The sequence below is a fragment of the Lolium rigidum genome, chromosome 2 (assembly GCF_022539505.1).
Source record: "Lolium rigidum isolate FL_2022 chromosome 2, APGP_CSIRO_Lrig_0.1, whole genome shotgun sequence".
Classification (NCBI taxonomy): Eukaryota; Viridiplantae; Streptophyta; class Magnoliopsida; order Poales; family Poaceae; genus Lolium; species Lolium rigidum.
The window spans coordinates 108836685-108861681 of NC_061509.1; the positions used below are offsets into that span (position 1 = coordinate 108836685).

The following is a 24997-nucleotide window of genomic DNA, read 5'->3' on the forward strand; positions in this document are numbered from 1 at the left end:
AATATGAATTCAAACAAGAATTTGAATTCTAAACAATAATGCAATATACAATATTAAAGATAAAACACAATGGAAAATTTATAATGGATAAATAATTTAATCTTTATTACGTTTATAATTATCCAATTATTTGCAAGTCCCATAAAATAAATCAGTATACAAATAATACAAAAACAAAGAGAGACAAAGAACAAAGACAAAGAAATGGGGAGTTATGTTAAAATGTTTCTCTCCATATTTTTGGGGACATTTTTAAAATTGAAGACTAGCTAAAGGGAATCAAGAATTAGTCTTCATCCCCAAAGAATGATTAGAGAGAATTATTTGTTAGACAACATCAGGAACAAATGGATCATATAAGGAACATGTGGGTCATTTGGATCATGGGACATTCATCAAGATGCAACCACGGAGTAGAGGCAATAGTAGCTTATCCATATCACAAGGCAACATTATTTGAGGCAACAAGGCAGCTATTTTAAATTTTCCTCTAAATTAGCTAGCAACCATGAAGGCTCACAAGTTTATTTAAAGTCATCATTTTTTACAAGAAAAGGTCAATATGATCCTTAGCAATTATCAGAAACCACTTAATTAAGCAGAGCTTAATTAATCAAGGGTCACACTTGATATGTTAGTGCATCCACACCTAGTTCAGACACTTAAATATAAATGATAAAGTTCATACGTATAGTTTGACATTCAACCAATAGGAGATGTTGTGGGTATGATTAACGTGTATCCAACAGTACTGTCAGTAATCCGGCAAGTCCGGGTGACCCACAGATGGTGGTTGTGGCATATGGCCCACCGGACGGTCCACTTGTTGTTGATTAAAGATGGAAGAAGTCCAGCCCAGGAACGAGGAGCCGGATCCATCCAAGACAACGCAAGTCGGATCTAGAAGGTTCTCCGAAGGAGCCGGATCTTGGACGTACGTGGATCCTTGGCGTGCACGGCAATGTAATATTTCATAGTTAGTTATCTTTTATTCCGTGTAGGACTCTCCATAGAAACCCTAGATCTGGGCGCCTTTATAAGCCGGGTCCTGGGAGCTCTAGAGGCAGAACCACAACTCATTGTAACAACACGAAAGCTCCCACATAATTCCAGAAAAGCAGCAGTCGACCCTACCTCCGTGCAGCATGTTCCGACGCTGGGTAACTCGCGTACCCCTGTCCCGATGGCTCTCCGCCCTATGGCCCCATGTTCATTCCCCTCCATGAGGATCCCTTCTCCGGGGTATTGTCGAGTAGGCAACGACAGTTGGCTCCCGCTGTGGGGCTAGCGGCGTCTGGAGGCCGGAACCGGGCGGGTTCCGCCTTTGGAGGCGTCGGTGACACAATCGCCGTGGGGCGTGTCTTGTACGCCGACAACTTTCCAATTGTCCCTCCGGACGAGTGTTGGATTCCGGCTAGGACCGACCCCGTCAAGCTCTCCATCATCCCGATCGGCGGGATACCCATCTTCATCGGCGAAACCGTCGATTCCGACGGAAACGCCCTAGTAGGTACTACAACTACAATCGCCGCTGAGCTGGATGCAGTTGCAACGATCCAATCCGAGTCGCTGGAATTCCCTAAGGAAGATTCCGCCTTGGATCTGGAAATTTCAAAACTCACCCTATCCGCCCCTCCGCAGGAAAAAGCGGTGGAGGACCAACACAGATCCACTTGGGTTTTCCAGGTGTTAGAGAAGCAAAGGTGTCACTTCGTGCATTTCCTCGCACATACACCAGGATCGGCCTCTCCTTAGGAAGGTGCCTGACTGATGCAACTAGAGGATGCCGGAGATAGAAATGGATCCAAGAACCTAGAAGGTGCCGGAAACAACGATGATGCTTTGCTCGATAGCCTCAGCCCAATCTCAGAAGACGTCTCCCCCATGGCTTCGGAAGAGTACGAGGCATATTGTAAGGAGTTGGACGTCGTTGAGGAAGCTGATGGTGAATGATATCGCCCAAAGAAGGTTTTCGCAACCTTAGCTTGCCTAGATGAGGAGGAGCAGGACGTTTCAGAGAAGACTCCGCCTCAAGCAGCAATCCCGGATCTAGTGCTTCCTGATGCTCCGCCACGGGTCCGCACCCGTAGGACGGATCAACCGATAGGTCGGATCCTGAACTTTCAAGATAGGTAAGAGCATCTCCAGCAGGCGCGCTATATCGCGGCGCGCTAAACCTCAGATTATGCGCGTTGTAAACCGTTGCCGCGCGCCGGAGCGATTTCTCCCCCGCCGGGTGCGCCATTTTGCAGCGTGCGTTGGCGCGGTAAAATAGCACCTCCGCCGGACGCGCCATTTTGCAGCGCGCGGGCGCGGCGCAAACAACAAACACGCACAAGTATGCATCCAACAAGATCAAACAATATATAAAAAATCATAAATAAATTGTACCATCCAAATACAATACATTGTTCACAACAATACTTCACACCAAATACAACACGTCCAACATACAACAATACAACATGGTTTTCAGACAATACAACACATACTTTTCAAACAAATACAACAAATATGCAAGTATTGTTGTCCATTCCAATTCCACCATTCTTCCATGAGATCTTTTTGAAGCTCAGCATGTGTGTCGTTGCACCGAATGGCATGGTATGAGGCAATGAATCGGGCAATCCTATGTGCGGATCTCCTCACTTGCACGGGAACCCCCATCAAGTCGTAGTGGGTATGATCCACATCTTTTCCGCGATCATCCTCTATAATCATGTTGTGCATGATTACACACGCGGTCATGATATACCAAAGGCAATCTTGGTCCCAAAATCTAGCCGGTCCTCTAACAATGGCAAATTGGGCTTGCAAAATCCCAAATGCTCTCTCTACATCTTTCCTAGCCGCCGCTTGTGCATTGTGGAATTGGGTTTGCTTCTTACCTTTTGGTTGAATAATTGGCTTCACAAAAGTTTGCCACCTTGGATATATGCCGTCGGCGAGGAAGTAGCCATAGTTGTACTTGTGGCCATTTGCTTCAAACTCCACCAATGGACCTTCCCGCATTGCAAGTCTTGTCATTAGTGGTGACCGTTGAAGAACATTGATGTCATTGCAAGATCCGAGCATTCCAAAGAAAGCATGCCATATCCAAGTCTCTTGGTCGGCCACCGCTTCAAGTACTATGGTGGCATCCTTCTTGTAGCCTTTGAATTGTCCATGCCATGCCGCTGGACAATTCTTCCAACTCCAATGCATACAATCAATGGAACCAAGCATACCGGGAAACCCCCGGTTGGCGTTGATCTCCAAAAGTCTTGCCGTGTCTTGAGCATTGGGGGCTCTCAAGTATGTGGAGCCAAAGACATTGACAATTGCAACGACAAAGCGCTTCACACACAAGATAGAAGTGCTCTCTCCCATGGCCAAATGATCATCAATAAGATCCGCCGGTATACCATATGCCAACATACGCAAGGCGGCGGTCACCTTTTGATATGTGCTATGACCAAGTTCTCTGGCGGCATTCCTCCTTTTCTCAAAGAAGCGATCATATTTGGTGACCTCCGTTGCAATGTGCTTGAACAAGTTGAGACTCATCCGGAAACGCCGCCGAAAATAGCTTTCGGGGAAAATCGGATTCTCATTGAAATACGACCGCATCAACTTCTCATGCCCTTTTATCCTTTCTCTCCACAACTTCTGTCTACCGAACACCGATCCACCAAATTTTGGCCTCTTAACGGCGCGGTATGCTAATAGTATCGATATGTTCTCCTCTTCTTCTTGGTCGAGCTCGTCATCCGATGAATCATATGATGAACTCTACAAACATTTGTATAAAATTACTTCACTATGAACTATTGTAGATAATTGGCGACTAATAGAGGCCGGCCGGCGGAGGTTCATACCTTGCGAGCAAATGGGCGAGCACCATGGGCGCGCCATGTTGCTAGCAAGCTCGAGGACGACGAGGACGACATGGCGACGCCTGCGCGGAGGAGAACGCGACGGTGGCGCGAATGGGGCCGCGGAGAAGGAGCGCCGAGTACAGCTCGTCGCTGGCGGCGGCGCGAGCGACACAGTGCGGCGGAGCGTCCGCTGCTGCCAGGAGGAGGTGCGGGCGACGCGGATCTACGGCGCGGCGGCGCGCAGAAGCGGGGGCGGCCGCGGAGTCGACCGGCGGCGGCTGGATTTCGCGCCGGCGGTAGGTGGGGAAATGAGGGCGCGGGCGCGGGGGGAGGAAATTTCCAGCCGTTGGCTTTTTCGCGCTTGGACGAGCGTTGCCGCGCGCTGTAGCCGACGCGCCAGATATGCCGCTCCGGTTTGTGCAAAACGCCGCGCGCCCTAAATTTTTTACAGCGCCGCGCCGTTTACCGCGCGTGCTGGAGCGACACATTCCCTCCCGCGCGCGCTATATCGGACGTTTTTATGCCGCGCGGCCTATATAGCGCGTCTGTTGGAGATGCTCTAAGTAGATGAAACGCTCATGCAGATGGCAGGCGAGAATGGAGAAAGCATCCAGCAAAAATAAATCATGACCAATCCGATCACCCCATAGGTAGTGGCGGATCCGAAAGCCTTCGAGCTAGACGAAAAGAACTCCTGGCGGAAGCTCAGAACTTGGTCAAGCTTAGCTCAACTATCCTAAAGGACAAGGTTGACACAGCCAAAAAGTACGAGAAAGCCCGCGAGCACGAGCAGATGGCGGAGGAAGAATATGAGAAAGCGGTAGAGCTCGTGGAACAATGGGCAACCCACATGAAGTGGACCGAGGAGGAAGCGAAGCAGAATAAGACGACGTGGAGAGATGCTATCCCCCCTTGCAACATCAACTTTGACGGCGCAACTCACTGCAAAACTCTGGCAACTCCAATAGACTACATGCAAAAAGCGGCGAAGCTCCTGGCCAACGACGACGATAAGGTCGACCTTGAGTACCTCGGGAAAATCGTTGGCACTGCCATGAAGCAGCAGAGCGAGGAGGATATTTTGCGCAGGCTAGCTTCCAACCCGGAAAGCAACACGAGCACCGCAATGACCAATCGCGCACCGGCTCAACAGAGCGCCGGAGAAAGACGAAGGAACACCCAAATCTGATCCCCATACCTTCGGATACTCCTAAGGACAAAGCTAAGGGGAAAGATCCAATGTTCACTGGCAAGGACAAGTACCGTAACACCTCGCCACCAAAGCATCTCTATGCACCACCGCACCCTCACCGACGTAGTCCAGCCGGAAACACCAGACCCCATGGGCCTGGTGGAATTAATATATGAGACAACGTTGAGCCTAGGAGAAGCCGGAACGACGACCGCTCAACTGAGGACAGGAAATCCCGATGCGAAGGAGGTAGCCGCCAAGATGGCGGAGGAAGCCACCGCAGCCGGAGCCAGCACCGCCAAGATGGCGGAGGAAGCCACCGCAGCCGGAGCCAGCACCGCTAGGAGGGACACGGAGAATCGGATAGCGGAAGCAAGAGGTATCACAAGCCCCCGTACGACTCTCCGTCACCACCACCCAGTAAGGGAGGCGGAGGCAGAAGGTCAAAATCTCGCTCCAGCACCCCTGCTGGCAGGTGGAGTGTACGAGATACTCGGCAACGCCTGAATGAATACCAAGTTGGCTACATTGGCCCCAAGTGCTTTGGGAAGAGGATCTGCGAGGAAAAAACGCCAAAAGGCCTGAGCCTCAAGCTACCCGGAAAGTTGAAGCATTATGATGGCAAGGAGAGGCCCGACACCTAGATCGAGGACAATTACAACGCCATCGATTTTGCCGGAGGAAACCCCAATATTGCTTGCCGCATGTTCTAGTTGTATCTTGTTGGCCCGGCTTGGGTATGGCTCAACGACCTCCCGGAGAACTCCATCTTTTGTTGGTTCGACCTGAAGATAGCCTTCGACTCATACTTCAAACGCACCTATAAGAGAGCCCACACGGCCAGTGACTTGCATATGTGCATACAGAAGAAGTCGGAAACTTCCCGAGATATATTTCTCGGTGGTTAGAGACTAGAAACTCATGCGATTATCTTCAGTCGCGTGGGCCTATGGGCCAGTCGCCAGTCTTCAGGGTTTAAGCCTAGTCGCCAGGGGTTTTAGCCCAGTCGCCCGAGCGACTGGACCCTTCTGGTCCTTATTCCTCTCGTCGAGTGAGCCCAATGGTGGACCCCCTAGGGCACATCTCCATCACATTTTACATGCATCAATAGTGCAATCCATAATTAATAAAAATGACTAGTTTTTTTGCCTCGTTTCTCAAAACTAAATCTCAGTCGATCGAAATTATCTTAATCTCAATCATCGAATCTCATTTATAACACATGTTGCACCCTGTGACAAACATGAATGACGGAGAAGTTTAACGGTTGAGGATATTTTCTTAGTTGCAACCAATGCTGTAACTCATAACTAGCACACATCACAAAGCAATCAAAATGTGCGTGGCATTTTTTTCTGTTAGTTGCAACTTTATGTGCAACTAGAAAATCGGAGTTGCAATCTACATCACAACTCATGGTTCGCATGAAGAATCACAGAATAACCCAATTGTATGCGAGTCGTCCAAGAATTAACAAAACCGTTTAAAAGCCATCTTTTCAACCCGCGGTAGTTTAGCAACATATATTTTTTCTAAATGTGAAGTATTAAAAAATATACCCCCTCAATTACAATGAATAGGGCTTTAAGAAAATTCAAGCTAAGTAAAGTACGACTAAACTTTTAGAAGAAAGCTATCAAAAACTATGATATTCCATATGAAAAATATATATCACAATGCGTCTAATGGTGTTGATTCTGGATTGTAAGTATTAATGATTTTTATAAGAATATGGTCAAGCTTTACGTAGTTTGACTTTTTGTGAAAAATATAACCATTATTTATTAGAATGAAATGTAGTACTATTTAATTCCGTGGACTTGCAATATACTTCAGTTTAAAGAAAAAAGATTCAAGGTTGCTTTTATAATATTAATACTACCTCCATCCTAAGGTTTAAGGCCTATTTTTTCCAGAAAGTCAAACTATGTTAAGTTTGACTAAGTTTTTATAAAAAATCATTAACATGTAAAATATAAAATTAATATTATTCGATAGATAATGAAATATTCTACAAAATATCATATTTATTGATAGATTATTCTAAAATTTTGATCAAACTTTACTTTCGTTGACTTTTCAAAAAAAATATACTAAACCTTAAGCCTTGGAACGAAGGTAGTACATTTTAAGAGATACTGAAGTATTAATGCCACAATTTTTTTATCACGGGCCTTAGAACTGCGGTATTTGGAGAAACTAATATAATATTGCTGAAATACTTTAAAAATATTTCGCTAGCAAACATAGCCTAATCTGTTTTTGTTCACAGTATAGCTATAAAATTAAATCACTAGCTAGTTTTCTTTTCACTTTCTTATGAGCAACGGATTCTATGTTTAGTATTCTGCAGCAACGCGCCGGATTTCTCATTGGAGATGCCGGGCCTCCTGGCGACAAAAAATGGCGCGGCGAAGCGGGAAGTGGTCGGTCAACCGCGCGACCGAGTAGGAGTAGTGTTCTCTTGAGTGCCGACCATTTTATCTCCACCGGTTGACACGCCTGCCTGCACCCGTCACCGTTCCCGCTTCCCCTAACTCCGCTCCAAAACCCTACACCAACTTCCCTCGACACCTCCATCGCCATGGCGCCGCCTCTCGCCGGCGGTAAGCAGCCCCCGTACCATATCCTACCCTAACTCCAATTAACCGCGGGCTAAGCCTAACCTCAAATCATTTCCTGTCTGCAGCTCCTAGGGCGCTGGAGCGACAGCTCCTACAGGCGGCGATCGACGGCGACCTCCGCCGCTTCAAGGGTACGTCCGCGCGGTGCGCGGCATTCCCTTTCGTCGAGGGTCCTCTCTCGGTACCCGCTTTTCCTTTTCGATCGCTCGCTGATTTTGGGCGGGGGGTTTTCCGATCCGTGTCGCAGGGACGGTAACGGCGCTGGATGCCGGGAAGGGCCGCCCCAGGGAGGCGGTGGAGGCCGTGAAGGATGACGGCGCGGGGGCCTTGCACTTAGCTGCCCAAAACGGGAGGACACCAGTGTGCGCCTACCTAGTCGAGGAGCTCCGGGTGGATGTCAACGCCTTGGACGACCCAGGTTGATCTTCGGTTCCACTCTTGCTAGTTGCTAGGTTGTCGAGATTGGTGTCTAGTTCATCTGCGTGGTTGTTTCTGGGCAGCAATCATCCGAGGAGTTTAGGGCTTTTTGGATTGCACATTGCTCTTGACGTTTGTGACGATACTCTTAATGTGCTGAACTGAATCAACTGATTAGCACATTTGTTGCACATTACTCTTGGCAGTTTTTGCACATTTGCCACACTTTACTTGAAAACAAAAGTGTGGCAAATGTGCAATTACCCCCGGGTGTTGATCTCTTTTTCATTAGGTAATAGGTACGATTCTGCAGGCAAATTAAATATCTTGGTGAATTGGATGGCAATTTGGCTGACGCGGTGTTTCACCGGTAGTTTTAGTAAACTCCCTTCACCCCTTACTGTAAAATCAATCACTTCATTGATGGTTTATGTTATGCCATTGATGTCATTAGCTTACTTTGCTGGCACATCTCAAGCTTATGCTAGTGAAATAGCTCCGAATAGGAAGCATTCCTTAAATCACGCTGTGATGTAAAAATTATAATCAAGCAAACTCGTATGGTGCTTTGTTGTACAAACTTGTGCCTTTTGGACATAGAGTTGCTTCCGACATTGATGGCTGCTTCTCTGATTTTCCTTCAAAATGTCTGTCCCCTTTACTTCTATCATATGCATCAGTGTATTTTCTAAGGAAAATGATTCATAACCTATAAAATGTTTCTCTATATTGCACCATCAGAGGTAGCTTTCTTCAATGTCAGCCAGTAACTTACTAATTACGATGGATCAACTTTCAAATCAGTAGTTACTGATTGCTTTCGGCTCTATAAATGAGCGATCTGGATTTTGGGTAGCACCGTAGCAGTATCTGATTGATTGGTATCAACTGCAACTTCTGAACATGATAGTGCTATGGACTGACATATAACTTTCAAAACGCAAAATTATATGAGGACATTTGGTTATATACCTATTATGCTGCTATCGACACTTTCCGTTTTGTGGTGTTTATCCAGCTGAAATCAACACTCTGCATTTTATTTAGGCTTACAATTAGCCTAAATAACAAGCCACATGTGTGGCCACCTTGCCTATTGAAGAACCTTTCTGTCGGAAAATGCATTGATGCACAAGAGTACTACAAGACATGGGTTCCAACGCACCACATGCACGTAAAAATAACAAAATCGAAACGACTCATGTTCATATAACATTCACGCTATATTTTTAATATTTTTTTGCCTTGAAATCCATAGAAATCATTTCTTTGCCAAATATTTTTATACAAGTATAAAAGTAGTGCTTGATCATCCTTTGTTTTCAAAATTAATTTTTTATTTAAAATTACTACTTACCGAAATATAAACTTTAGGGTTTATGAGATGCTTTTGCATCCACGTGCCAAAAATCCCCATCCCCATTCTGTCTTGCTAACATCACCAAAATGACAAAAACATGTGCCACATGTCAAGATGTCATTGTGAATTACAATTTCAGAAGGCAACCTATGAGTGCCTTTCTCTTGTTCTCTTGCAGTTTATTTGTGCTATTGGTCTGTAGCTACCCCTCATGTGTTTTTGTTTTGACAAAGGCATGCTTAGATAGCAAATCATAATTTCTTCTTATGGATTTATTCTGTTCTTGTATGAACCTCTCATTTTGCTGAGCTTCTTGTTTTGATGATTTTGATAGGCATTACACCCCTGGGTCATGCGGTTGGTGCTGGAATGGTGGATAGTGTGAGGTATCTTCTTGATCATGGTGCCAATCCAGATAAGACTGGTAAAGAAGGGTGTACTCCTCTACAATTGGCAGTTGCAGAAGGTCCCTTTATGCATATATTAATATATCTCTTTTATCTTTTGTTCTGTATTTGCGCATTTCACTAGGTTTTGGAAGCATGTGTTCTGTTTATGTGCTTTTTTTTATGGTGTACACCCGTAGGCATACATTACTTGTATTCATAAACATAACAATACAGAGGTGGTATGCATACAAGCAACAGAACACAAGGAGGATACAAACGGTTGTACTGCTGCAAACTGCCATCGCTGCAGCTACCAAGCACACACGTCCTTCGCCTTCGCCGGAGAAGAAGAGCACCAGCAGTCGATCCACCCCTGAAGAAACCCCTAGCCAGCAGGCATTAACAAGCTGATAGTCACCAGCCCCATAAGACTGGATCTAGCTCAATAAGGAACATCAACCGGAGGAGCCCTTTGAGCTTATTCAACGCTGGATCCGGGGCCAGTGCCAGCACGCCCTTCAGGTGGCTGTATCCCCCACCGTCCACAAACATGCAACAGTCAAGACAGCCGCACTCCAAGAGCAGCCCAATCCGAGAGCAGCCAATCCCTGCCACCACGCCACGCCGCAGCGCCAAATTGAAGCCACTCCAACAGCTTGGACTCCACAACCCTCTTGCCGGCATCAGCAACACCTCCCGTGAGCAGGGACATGGACTGGGAGACCATTATTCCTAGAAGCACTATCAGCATCTGCCCAAAAATGACGCTGACAGCGGAACCTCGAAAACCTACAAAACCTAAGCCGAATTGGTAATTCATTATACTGTGTCCAGCTAAGCATACTCGGTATACTGACAGAAAAGGTGTTTGCCTCTGTTCCCTTAATTGCAATTAAGTCTGAAAAAATTGCAGTCATTGATAATTTTGTTGACCTGTGAAGCAATTATTCAACTTACCAATACTTACTTCTGTTCTAGCCGGCAAGATAACTGCATTTTCATATAGATAGAAACGAAAAGTTACTTGCAAAAACAAGTATTTTTGTTAAAGGGAAAGCAAGGATAAACCCCTAGAAAAAAGACCCCAAAACTCATGGGGCAAAAAGTTGCTTGGCTCAGAAACGCAAATGAAGTAATGAAGTTTTAGTTTTTTTTATAAAGTATAAGTAGAACTTATTAATAGATAAGATTAATTACTAAGATCTGAGTTCCTATTCTATACCTGTTTCTATGTCCGAAAGACCCTTTCGATAATTGATTTTCTCTAATGGCACTTTCGATAACTAAGTTACCATTTAAGGAAAAAGAATTTCCTCAGTGCTATTGACTTATTCGTAAGACAAGGTTTACTTACATATTTTATGGCCTGTTGCCTTGCTATTGATACCCACTTTGCATCCCAGGTTACTAGGACTTCTATATTAACATTTGTAGTTAAGTTACCAGTGTTTTTATTTTGAGCTAGCGCGTTGGAGGATGTTTGTTTATGCACCAAGTTATTACAAGGCTCTCTATTGTGGCTACTAGGTAGCAGGGTTAGAAGTATCTGCAGTAACTGGGGACCTGTGAGAGCTAACAACTGAGAAAGAATTCCCAACCTCGAAAACTCCAGTTTACTTTATGAACAAAATTTGTGTTTAAATGTGTCTCTGTAAACCTATCAAATTCAAATTTTATGTTTAAAATTCGCAATCAAAACCACCCATGAGAAAACTGTTCCCTGACTGTACCATCCATGCACCTTTAATGTTTGCGATATCATATTTTCGCCGTAACTGCTTTTTTCATTCTTTACAAGGTAGTACTCCCTCCGTCCCACCAAACTTGTATGAGATTTGTCAAAATTTGAATGTATCTATATGATTTTAGCATCTGGATACATCCGAACCTGGACAAATCTCAGACAACTTTCATGGGACGGAGGGAGTATTATGTATTATCGAAGTGTATATTTGACCTCAGTTTGCTTACAATTTGAGCTGTACAGTCATTTCATTTCTTACAAACTCATGAATGATCTATTTTGCATCCCTATTAGGCAATAACGAACAAATATAAATTAGATTTCTGCCACAATGTGAACAGAACGTGCTTGCCATTTACTCAGTTCCATGTCTTTACATATGTTGGTTTACCATTTGGTTCTCATTCGGATTTATGAGTCCTTGTTAGTTACAGTTGTAGAAACTTAAGCTTAACATATTTTCTGATGCGATGTTTAATGTTTTACACCTGGCTTCTTGGGGGTTTAGATCCCTTGCTAGGATCATGTGCTTCACGAAAACTTATATTCCAGTGGTAACTGTATCATATGTTCAGTCTTGAATGATCTCACCAATAAAATGAACTATAACAGTGACAACAAACAGCATGCTGGATATTGTATCTTGCTATATTCGTATATCATGATGACCTATTGCATGGTCTGTATTTCTAACTCAGGGAACTGTGAAGTTTTAAAAGTCTTGCTTTCAAAAGGAGCTGATGTTGATGCATTGTCTTATTGTGGAGCGGCACTGCATATTGCTGCTATAAGGGGGCAGTATGCTGCTATGAAGATTTTGTTGGAACATCATGCAGATGTATGTTCAGTTGCATCTATCTCTTCTCTTGCTTGCTGTTTTGATTAACAAGATCCACATTATTACTGACTAGATTCTTGTAAATTTATGGTCATGTAAGGTCATTTGGTACTTGCTAGGGGTTTCTAGTAACTGAATGGTCAAATTAGGTAAACTATGATCTGATTAAAAAATTTCATTTGTTCAACTGTATACGGGAATATAGCCTCCGTCCTTGGGTGGTTACTTGGTTTGACAAAAGAAATACAGTATGTTTTATGCATCAGATGATCTTTGTGGTCCATCTCTTGTCTTGTAATAGTCCTCTCTGATGTGGACCTCTTTGTAAATTCTACCGCACCGCTGATTTTAATGAGAAGCACCTAGGTCCTTCGGGGCTGTTCCCAGTTCAAAAAAAAAAGAAAAAAAATGCTTCATGGTCAATGTGGATGAAAAAAATAATGCTTTCATCCCTAGCACAAAACCTTCCTTTCTGCTGTTTATGTGGTATTTTCTGTCTTATTTACACCCTGACCTATGGCACTGAAAAGTTTTACAGTTATTAACATTGAGATTCGAGAATTGAAATTCACTCTGATGATTAATTGGCTATATAATGCATCATGTTTCCAACTCCATCACTTCACTCTCAAATGCATAACCTTATTCAGTTTGTTGCCTTGGTAGCAAGACTCATTGAAAAATATTCCGTTTACTTTATTTCTTTTCGTTTAGTAGGCTACTGTGGAAAGTGGAGTCTTCTTCCTTTGCTGAGCAGTCGGGTTTCGCTCATGTTTTCTGGCTGTGGCATGCAATCGCGAAAACCTTTATTGCCAATGACTTTGTAATATGGTCTAGTTAGTGTAATATGGTGCGTGTGTTTGGGTTCTGGTGTGACCCAGGATTTGTATGGGACATGATGAGTGTGGATGTTGTTTTCGGTTGCTGTAAACTCTGCCATGTGCGTTTTTATTAATTTAAAGCTGGGCGTATGCCTTAAGTTTTAAAAAAGTGTTATCCGTGCGCGTAACAATTTCTTTTGCAGTTCATTATTTCACTCTTTTCTTAGTGTTAGCTGTAACTGAGCAGACATTACTGGTTACGGATTGGATAAGTTTTTACTGATACGACACTATATCTATGTCAATTTGAACTTAGGAAGTGATCTTATATGTCTATTAGGACCCAGATTCGAATTTGGGATGATGGTTTGAAGATATGAATAACAATTTGGAAGTTAGGTATTAATTGAACAAGGGTTGATGTTTATGCTTCCATTGATGTTTAATTGTCATCTATCAGTGTAAGCTTTTGCTGGTGCTTATAATACTTTGCGTGATGGCGCAACCTCCCATTTGTCGTGGGCTGTTGTTTCTTGCGAGTTAGAGAAAAACTTCCCCTCGACAGAGCTGGCCAATAGCTAGGAAGAACTGAATAAGATAGGGTTGGGGAGGTAGAACGAGGAATGACAGTGGCGCTGCTTTCTCATTTTCATATCTACTTGGAGAGTGATAGGTTTGCTTCCTTATTGGATCGTCAACGATTATAACCATCAAGGATGGATGGTGATACGTTTTATATGGGCATAATTTTTATATTTGGCTATGGTTTATCATTTCTATGAACTTTGCTGGACTCTTCTGGTTGCGATAGTTATTCTTGTATGTTCATTAACAACGTTCATTTATATGGTTCTTATTTTCTATGAACTCTTCTGTGTTCATTTGAGTTTGACTTTATTTTTGAAATGTTCTGGCAAAACTGTTCTTTTTGTTTATGTTTGTACAATTTTCTTCGATCGCAACAAGTCTGCAGTTTTCATCATGAAAGTGTGCTAATTTTCTTAATCTATCTTGTTAGTGTAACGCGGTATTTTCCACTTGTTATACACCTCTCATTGCTGCTCTCACTGCGGGCTCACTGAAATGCGTGAAGCTTCTCATTAAGGTGATATTTGTTGTTCTTAGACCCAACTGAAAATTTTGACACATTTATTTATTGGAGGTATCTGCAACATTTTAGGCCGGCGCTGATGTGAAGGGTCTCGGTAGTGCTAACCCCCTAGTAGTTGCAGCAACTGAGGGCTTAACTGATTGCCTCAAGTGGTTACTGGACGCTGGTGCTGATCCTAATGTTCCTGATGATGTAAGTTGTAACCTACTTGCTGCTAGTGCATGCTAAGCTCTTTATGTGTTGGTCTTTACACGCAGGAAAATTATACTATACAACTAATTGCTGATTTTCCACATCTCCTTCCCAAGTGCCAGGTCTCTAGATTAGTGTAGACTTCCCGAAAATCTGTTCTCTTAAGTATTTCATTTATTTATTTCGTTACGCCCACTTCTGTTTAAACAATTACTACGGGTATTATGCATGACAACATATGTCTCCAACCATATGAGATTATTATTACTACTACTACTAATAATAATAATAATAACAATAGTAATATTATTATTATTATTATTATTTATTATTAGGGCATACTCGTTACACGTATTGAGTTCAAAATACATTGTGTTGGGGCAGAGAAGATAGTAACAGTCTGTATGTATTGTTGAAACAAGTTTAACATGCCAAATATCAATATCTATTACCTGTGAGCTCAATTTGAACTGGCAAAATAATTGTCTAGTTGTGATACGGTAATCTAAGTAATAATTTTAAGTTGCCATGTTAATTCCAGTCAGTTGTTTTATGTGCTGGTGGTTGGCATATCAAGATGTTGCTTTATTAAAAATGCTCGGTGTTTCTCACCGCGGAATTGCAACTTCTTGTGTTTCATATATACCTTTTTGTACTTCTGTTATTTTGTCTTCCTCTTCTGCAATTAAAATGTGTCTCTGTTTTATTGGTAACAGTTTGGTCACCTGCCAATAGAACTTGCTGCATCTAACAATAGAAGGGAAGATGTTAAGATCCTACTTCCAGTAACTTCCCGTATTCCATCGGTGCATGATTGGAGCATTGATGGGATAATTAATTATGTAAAATTGACACTGGAGGTATGGACTAGAGCTGCATTGACATGCTTTGGATTTTGTTCTAGTTTGGTACTAATAGTTTATGTTTTAACTTTCAGTAATTGATTGACTAGAACATTTCCTATTCTATAATATCTTTCATGTATGCGCCTGACTTGAAAGCAAATAGTTGAAAGTTGAAGACACATATTTCCATCAATCCACTAGATGGTTGACTGAAATAAGATTGTAAATTCACCTAGATGTAAAGATGTACAGTAATAGTAAGATTGTCAATTCCGCATACACATTTTCTCTCACCATGCTCCATTTAGTTCTAATTTACTATTCATATCCCCGCAATTCCTCTTCCCGAATGGCACAATGGAATCGTTGACTGCAATTAGTTAGTACCTCATCAAGATGTAAGGAATGTAGTATCAATGATGGTTAAGATTGTCAGCTCCTCTTTCTCAAAAAAAAAAAAAAATTGGTAAACTCATATGTTTTCTCTCAGTACATGGCATGCAGTTCTATTGTACTACATCCATCCACTAATCAACATGTAAGGATGTTTTATCCTCGGGCATATAATTAATTAATACAATGACATGACCATCTTGCTCCACTTTTCTGTGACATTCATAGCTAGCTACTATAGTTTCTTAAATGATGGTAGAAACTATCATGAATCTTTTTTTCTAAACCATAGCAAGTACAAGCTGATCGTAAGATAATCTACTTTTGGCTCCTTGTGTTAAAAGTGCTATCCACTAAAAGGGGCATAAGGATATCATTGTTGATCGGAACGATGTGCTAATTAGAAGACGATGTAGTGATGATTATTGAGACGCGGGCAATCTTAAGAATCTACTGGCAAAAGGTGGTGATATGGCTGCATATACAATTCTATATTCATGCTTGATTTTAGTGGAATCATACGAACCCACATCCACATGTGGACCATCTCATGAGGGTCGGATGCAGCAGATTTTAGTGGGTTTTGAAAAGTTAGGAACCCTCAAATGATTCTTCCATATGGTTCCACTTGCATGACCTTTGAGCTCTGCTGAATTGATATCTATCCCTTATCCATTTGTCCTAGTGGAAGTTTGATATTTGTATGATATCTCTCAGACCTGACTAAGTACTAGATTTGTTCCATGCTGTTGTGGTAATTTTGTAAGTGGTAAGTACTTCACAAGACTCGCTGGTTCAGAACTAACTGCTCGCCTCCTCCTCAAGTAGCTCATCTTATCTGATATCTCCTTCTGCATGCATGTCTCAATCCTCATATTATCTTTATTGAATAATCTTAGCTGTTCACTAAGGTTTTAGCGATTCTTTTTGTTTTTCTAGTTGTTTCGGCCATTTAAGTTTGTTGCACGAGCCCGTAATCTGTCTGTGGCTGTGCTTGTAGGATTGACGTTTTGGCCAAGTTGTGTGGGATGCCATATTAAGTGGCAGGGCGCTAGCCACATCATGCTTTACATTTCTATCAATAGCAGGAGAGAAACCGAAAAGTAGCAAACACTAAATCATGTGTGTCCTCATGGTCATGTGTGTTCGTGATCTTTTTTTTATTTTCAATGTTACAGGATAAAAATATGTACAAAACAAAACCAAGCAAGATGAAGTTGGAAGGAAACAAAGCATACAAGAGAAAGGATTATTCTACTGCAGCAACACTATACTCCCTGGTAATGTTGCACCATAGTCTTAGGCAACTACTAATTTGTATGGTTACATAATTGTAAATGTCGAATAAGAATTCAAATATTACTATAACTCACTCCCTACCTGATTGTTTGTTTATGCTTGTTTTAGTGTTCACAGTTCACAACATTAATATGTCAGAAGTAATACTCCTGCAATGAGTGACTGTCTCCTGCAATGAGCTTTCATCAAGAGCCACTGTTAATTTAATTGACAATAAGGCAACAAGCCCAAGTTCTTTTTATTTACTCCCTCCGATCCAATAAGTGTAGGTACAAAGTTGTACTAACTCTGTACTAAATCCCCGACACTTATTATGGATCGGCGGGAGTATAATATCCCCTAACATAACCAATGAATACAGAATGACACTTATAAATGCACGCTATTGCGTCTAACGCTGCTTGTTGGTTCCTCCGATTGTGCATGAGCCTACCATGCGGTTCTATGGCATACCGAATGTGGATGGAATATTGAAGCTGTTATCTGAATGTGTCACCAAAATAATCTGAATCATATTCAGTTGGCAACTGAATCTATCCCAGTATACCACTTTAATTCTGATTATATAGCTGTGGAGCTGTTCCACCTATGTTGACTTGAAAATAAGTGTGATCTGTATAAAGGGTGGTACTAATTAGCAAATGTTATTGATGCTCTGATTTGGTTATGTAGGCGCTGAATTACTACCCAGATGATGCAACCTTGCTTTCAAATAGGAGTGCTTGCTGGCTTAACATGGATGAAGGAGACAAGGCTTTGACCGATGCACAAATTTGCAGGATGGTGCGTCCTGATTGGCCAAAGGCCTGCTTCCGGGAAGGGGCTGCTCAAATGTTATTGAAGGTGAGTATAATATTTGAAGAAAAATGCTGGGAGAAAATCCGCTGTATATGATCCCAAATATGTAGAGTAAAAAAAATGTTAACGAATTCTCATGAATGGATGAGCATTGCATCCATCCAGCACCTGTCTTATCTTTTGCCAGAAAGAAACCATTGCATTCTTCTGTTCTAAATTTCCACGTGCACTCCTATGTTTGAAATAAGATGATAATTAGCATCTATGCTTGTATTTTTTGTGGAATTATTTTTTAATTGATGTAGTGATACTGTCTTCAGGAGTATGGAAAGGCATGTGATGCATTTCTTGATGGTCTCAAATTAGACCCAGCAAATTCTGAGATTGAGAGTGCGTTAAGGTATCATACTTATCCTTGTCTGTTGATTCTCGGTTTGGAAAGAAAAACCTCACTTGATTTGGTTTCTATAATTCCATGAAATATAATCTCTTCTTTAATATTGAGATGATCGTTAAATGAGTCCAATGGGGGTGGATCCCTGTGTAATTATTTTATTTATAAGGTAGAAACTACTTTGAAATAGCAGAATCGTTGCTAACGGGAGTAATCATCGTAATTTGGTTTTGCAGGGAGGCTTTCAATTCTCTGAAGATAGGCAACCCAGCCAAGAAGGCTCACTGAAAGTCACCTGCTTTGGAAAATTAACTTGTTCATGTGTACGTAGCACTGCTTTTGCTGGTTCCCTCTTTTGTGCAGAGCTATATTTCAGTTGAAAAGATCCACCTGATCTACAATGCTGAATATATTGACGAAGCTTATCCTGTATACCTTGCATGTATCCTTTGCATACTCGCTGTTCTCTAAATGATGCAACCTGACTATTTTATCGAGCGAATGATGAACACTGAGCTTCACTAGGTAGTTTGATACTGTGTTTTTACCTGGATAGGCAGCAGGCTTTGCATGTATCCTTTCTCAAGTTTGATACGGAGCCTTGTCCCTCAAGTATCCCTCTGCCACTTCCCCTACTCTGGTACAGCTGTGGCGGTGGCCACAACCCACAGGCCGGCCTGCCAGCCTCCTCCTCTCCCTATGGCCTCCCCCTCTGGTCTACCTTGGCTCCGGGCGCAACGTTGCGAGCCACCGGTGTTTCGTGCCTCCCCGGTGACAGTGGGGTCTCTAACGTGCGTTTGGCGTGCGACCTGTGGCTCTCCCTCACGCTTGGCTTGAACTTAGCGCGCCATGGTCGTTGGTCGAGTTAGATAATATGAGCACGGTCCTTGCTATTCCGTAGTTCCTAAAAGGAGGGTCCTGACGCTTTTCAACAAAGAAGATCGTCAAGAAGCCAAGGTGGCCATAGTTAGAGCATGTCTAACAGGCCCCTTATAACCTGCCCACCCCGTAAAATTCCGGCGAGATACGGGGTAGGCGCGGTTTGGGCCGTCTAGCAGGCCCTGTATTCGTTTCGGCGGAATACGGGGCCCAGGAAATCGGCCCCTCCGCCCCCTACTTATACCGGGCGCAGGTGCGAGTGAGGGGTTAACCCCTCACTCGCAACCCTAGCTCCGCCGTGCGCTGCCGCCGCCTCCACCCTGCTCCGGCGAGCAATTCCTCCCTCCCCCGCGCCGCATTCCACCCGCCGCCACATGCATGGACTCCCGCCGCCGTAGTAGCGCCTCGCCGGCGAGCGGATCGAAGCGATCCCGCTCGCCGGACACCGTGGAGGAAGCCTGGCGGCTCAAGTGCAAGCGCTCCGCCGCGGGGAGCCGCCGTGCGGCGTGCCGGTACGCCGGCGCGCTCTACGTGCCGGATGCGCTCCGGGAGTACGCCGCGGGTGGGCGGTGGTGCCGGCAAGATCCGCCGCTCAGCCGACGAGCGGCGAAGCCTTCGAGAAGTGGCTCGCCGAGTGGCAGCGCGACCGCGCGGCGAAGGCGGCATGGAGGGCGACCATCGGCAGCACCAGCGGCGGAGGAAGCGGAGGCGGCGCGGAGGAAGAGGAGGCGGCGGAGGAGGAGGCGGCCATCCGGCGTGCGGTGGCCGAATCCGAGGCGGATGCCGCCGAGAAAGCTCGGGCGGAGGCAGAGGAGGCGGCGGCCATCGCCGCCGTGGCGGAATTCCAGGCGAAGGAGGCTGCCGCCAGGGCGGAGGATGAGGCTGCCGCCAGGGGGCCTTTCGTGCCATTCATCATCCTCGAGTAGCTAGGATCGCAGTAGATCGCTATGTATATGTATGATCCAGTGTATGATCAGTGAAGATGAACTATGGTTTAATTTTCCCGGGGTTTTAATTTTTAAAAATACAGGACGGAATACGGGGTCTGCTAGACGAAATAGTTCAGCAAGACGCACTTTTAGGATACGGAACGAGAAACTCGCGTTATACGGGGCAGAGAAATAAGGGGCCTGTTAGACCTGCTCTTAGCAATTTGCTTTGGCCCCGTCTCGCTTTCAAGATGGACACCTCTCGCTTTCGGTTGTTTGCAAGGGGGCAAGGAGCCAAAGGTAGTAGTCATTCTCAATGGAGCACGAATTGACCATTTAGGAGGAAGATAGGAACTCATCCGAACCTACTGTGCTACCAGGCCAAGTTTTTTTTGACTCGCGTGACTGAATCTTAGTTTGAAGGTTTCAGAATACAGCATGTGCTGTATTTTGCACTTAGTTTGGATGAACAAGCAGCGGACTTATATATTCATTATTCAGACATAACCTACAGCGTTTCCTAGTTACTAGTAGTTGATAGTTAGACTGTTAGAGCAACAAAGGTGCACAAATCATGGACATACTACCCACAGAATTTCAGGAAATTATTTTTTATTACTACAGAATGCCGAATTTTGCAAGCGCATTAAACAACCATATTGGCATTTTCCTCTTGTTCGTTAGCTGGAGTCACATGTTTGATCGTTCCTTCAACCGATATTAAATCCTTCGACACCTATACTGGTTGAGCTAGTCGAGAGCTTGAGTCTCAAGCAAATGCCCCATCTCCGGTTAGTGTTATTTGGAAAATGAAGTAGATGGGAATAGCGGTATTGTTTTGATGTGTTATACATCTTTAACATATGATGTATAATACGAATATTGATGTAAGAAAACTAACTTTTGCATAAATCGAGGCGAAAGAAACAAGTTCCAACAGGTGACCTATTCCAGTATGGTGATGTAAATTTTTTGGTGGTGACCCAAATCCCCCATGATTAAATTATACATTACCAAATGTGTGATGTAAAACAAATTTACCCCGTGTGCGAGACACCAACCTCCTTCCTGAACCTTCCCGCCCTTGTGCGCCTCTACGCCTATCGCTGCGATCTGACCATCGTCGGCCACCGAAACGCCATGGACGGCGGCGACCACCACGGAAGAAGCAAAAGGTGTCTACCGCCGTGGATCTAGGCTAAAAAAAATCGCCTGTGACGTCGCCACCAACCAGGAGGAGCTTCCACCGCCACCACATGTGGGCTAGTGCCAAAAAAAATTTGGAGGTGAGCCCACCCTCCAGTTTATCCCTTAGTCCGCCACTGGAACAAATGTATAAGCTTGACATTTTTTCGATAAAGGGTGTTTTATTACTCGAAATATCAAGCATTACACACAGCCTCTGCATAGCTAAGATGTACACAGCCGTTTATGATGGGAGGGGGGCATATACTATGAAGCTAGTCATTATTCTAGTTCACATTTGTTGGTGGGAGGGGGGCATATACTGTGATCAAAACAACAAATGAACTGAGGGGAGACAGGGTTGGAAGAAGGGGAGAAGGAATCAAACGGCAAGCCTGGTGAGCTACAAGAGGCAAACCAGACAAGCCATCTCATCAACGAAAAACAACAAATGATTTGGGAGAAAGAAAGCGGCGAGAAGATGAGGTAAGAGCCGTCAGAAGCATACTCGCGCACGAGTGTGCTGGACCGTTTCTTCAGTTCCCAGAAGGTGGACTGTATTATCGCTCGCACTGACACCATTGGACCAGTCAAACAACCCAATTTGCTTCCGTCGCAATCGGACGCTACCACCTACTCTATCTTTTCAACTCTCATTGCCACATGGGCCCGATCCATCTTATATACCCCAAATGTCACTCTCTTTCCAGCACCGTCGCTGCCTCGCTGTTATCCTGCGACCTGAGAACTGTTCTACGCTGCAGATCTCAGTTTCGTGACTCTCGTCTTCTATATAAAGCCCTCGACAACGGCTAGCAAAACACACAGAGCTGAGACTAGAGCTAGCTGCTTTTCAATCGATCGGCGAGGAGAAGTCGTCAGCAAACCAAGAACAGAGCTCAGTGCGCAACACAGCACGTGCTCGATCGACCATGGACACCAATGGCGTCAAGGTCACCTACATCGAGACGCAGTTCGTCACCTCCGACGCCGCGAGCTTCAAGTCCCTCGTGCAGCGCCTCACCGGCAAGTCCACCGAAGCCACCGAGACCGCGACTCAGCTCCACCGGCCGCGGCCTTGCCGTCCCGGCACCGACGGGAGGGGCGCCATTGCTAGAGCGCCAAGCTATTCCATGCCCACCGCTGCGGGCACGGCTAGTACAGCTCCGGATGACGTGCGGAGGGCGACCCCCGGCGCCTCGCAGCTGTGCCTGGATGAGAGGCACGGGCTTTCCGATTATTCTGAGCTGTTCTACGTCGCCGGCCCAAGCGATCGGCGCCATGGCAGTAGTTACACTGATTTACTGTATTGAAGTGTAAATATTTTAGTCCCTTGAATATAGAAGTCGTTCATTTTTTTAATCCTTGGCACTGCTCTGGATTTGGAAATTGCAAATACAAAGCCCTTACTTCTATAAAACAACACATAGATTAGACACAAATAAATCATCCCCTTGTTGAAAAAAATAAACAAATGGTCATTTAGATTCCCACCAAGGAAAAAAAGAACAAGAAGGAGAAGACCACCGAGAGGAAAAAAGAACCCGCCTCGCCTGACACTAGGCATCACGGGGCGACCTCGCTGAGACGCTGACAGCCCCCTCCCCCCACCCCTTCCCCTAGCTGGAAAGCCCGGGTGGCGACCCCGGCCCTTTCTCGTGGCGTTGTTCCTCAACGGTTGTTCGACAAAAATGTTGTGTTGTGGTGTGTGTCGATGGTGTGGGAAGGACTGGCCTCCACTCGGTGGAGTAACCCTATAGCTATGTCGGCAGTGCCGTATTTTCCCAATGTACCATCTGGGTCAGGGCGGGCCTAGGGTTGGGGTTGTGGCTGCTGCTTGTCACCGTGGTGGTGTCGGTGGGGGCATGCTAGACATGGGTGGGTAAGGTTATTGCAAACGAGCTACAGGAGTGAGATTTATGGTGCTAGTGGTGCGGCGTAGGTGAGTGCTCTACAATGGTTCCTATAGTGCGAGGCACCATGTGTCGTGTTGGTGGTGGCAGGCTAACCGGGTGACCACAATGCGGCAGCAATATGGCTAGGCATGGAGCTAGCGGGGGCGGTCTAGGGCCATGGTCCCCTCAATGCTGATTTTTTTCCAGAAACACCCTTGTGTAGTGTCTAAATTTGGCCCCTAAGTTTGTCAGGATTTACATATATGGCCCCTCCAAGCTAAATAATGCCCTGTTGGCCCCGCTTGTAAAAGATTCTTGGCTCCATCCCTGAATATGGCGAGGTGTTGTCGCTATTACAAGGCCTGGTGGGTAGGGATGCCAGATGTGGAGCACTCTGGATGAAAGTTTCTCTGGATGAAATCAAACTGCAAGCCTGGGAGAAGCTACAAGCGGCAAGCCTGATAAGCCATCTCAAAAAAGAAACAACAAATGATTTGGAGAAAGAAAGTGGCAAGAAGAAGAGATAATAGCCGTCAGAACCATACTCACGCACGAGCGCTGGATCAACTCTGCAATTCTCCAACTCCAAAGGAAGACCGTTGTCTGGATCTCTGCACCTTAGGACCAGTCAAACACCTCAACTTGCTTACCATCGTTTTCAGCCGCTACAACCTATTACTTCTTCTCAACTCTCTCCAGTACTATCGTTGGTATCATGCGACCTGCGAAATCTCACTTTCGTACTTTCGTGACTCTCGTCTGTGACTAGCAAAAGTGCAGAACACACACAACCTGGGACTAGAGCTAGCCGCTTTTCGTCGAGGAGAAGTCGTCAGAAAATAAATCAAGAACAGAGCCAGTCGCATGCGGAGATTGATAGACCGTTAAAAGGCGCGACACAGCACGTGCTCGATCAGCAAGTGGCGTCACGGTCACCTGTATCGACAGTTCGAGACCCAGTTCGTCACTTCCGACGCCGCGAGCTTCAAATCCCTCGTGCAACGCCTCACCGGCCGGCAAGTTCGCCGAAGCCACCGAGCCCGCGCCTCAGCTCCACCGGCTGAGCTCTTCCCCTCCAGGCGCCCACGGGAGGAACGTGAAGCTATTGCATGCCCACGGCCCAGCGTTGTTGGCTCGATCGGCTAGTACAGCTGCGGATGACATGCGGACGGCGACCACCGGCGCCTCGCAGCCGTGCCTGCCTGCTTGGATGAGATGCACTGGTTTTGCGATCATCCTGAGCTGTTGGTCATTGTCGGTACGAGCGGACGGCGCTACTGTATTGAAGCGTAAATACTGTAGATTTCCCCTCAAGTCACGTGTGTGTGCACGGTACTCTGTATCTATTAATTGGTGCTCCGATTTGAGAATTGCGAATACGCAAGGTATAAATAACCAGAAGAAGGTTAGACTTTTCATAATAGAGTATTATTTTTTAGGCATTACACCGGATCTCTGCATAACTATAATGCACACGCCGTCCAAAAACAGTACAAACCACACAACTCGTTACAAAAGAACGAATAGTAAAAGTCTAGGCAGACATATGGGCTATAGGAGACTTAATTCTATGATTATGCAGTCATGTTGGGCAATAAACTCATTGGCCGTATCCTCCAACCGCATATATATCTCCGTAAAGAGGTTTAGGTCCTCCAAATACTGAAGCGATGACCATAAACGGATCATAAGAGAAGAATTTTTATCATTAAAACATTGCCATACCTATATAGCCAAAGCGACCATATAACAACAATCGCTCCCACTCTAATAAGTCTCTTAAACCTAGAATACATCCCATTTAGCCAATTACCAAAAATACTTGCAATGTATAA

At 44.7% G+C, this 24997-nt stretch overlaps 1 protein-coding gene across 1 annotated transcript; it reads left to right on the forward strand.

Moving 5' to 3' along the window:
- The first annotated feature begins 7633 nt into the window (after positions 1-7633).
- On the forward strand, positions 7634-18769 carry LOC124690023 (ankyrin repeat domain-containing protein 50-like). The gene is made up of 12 exons (XM_047223466.1): positions 7634-7655; positions 7739-7804; positions 7921-8091; positions 9785-9916; positions 12282-12421; positions 14261-14347; positions 14423-14545; positions 15262-15405; positions 16962-17063; positions 17755-17925; positions 18201-18280; positions 18511-18769. The coding sequence occupies exons 1-12, from the start codon at positions 7634-7636 to the stop codon at positions 18560-18562; spliced, it is 1290 nt and encodes a 429-aa protein (XP_047079422.1). The 3' UTR covers positions 18563-18769.
- The last annotated feature ends 6228 nt before the right edge of the window (positions 18770-24997 follow it).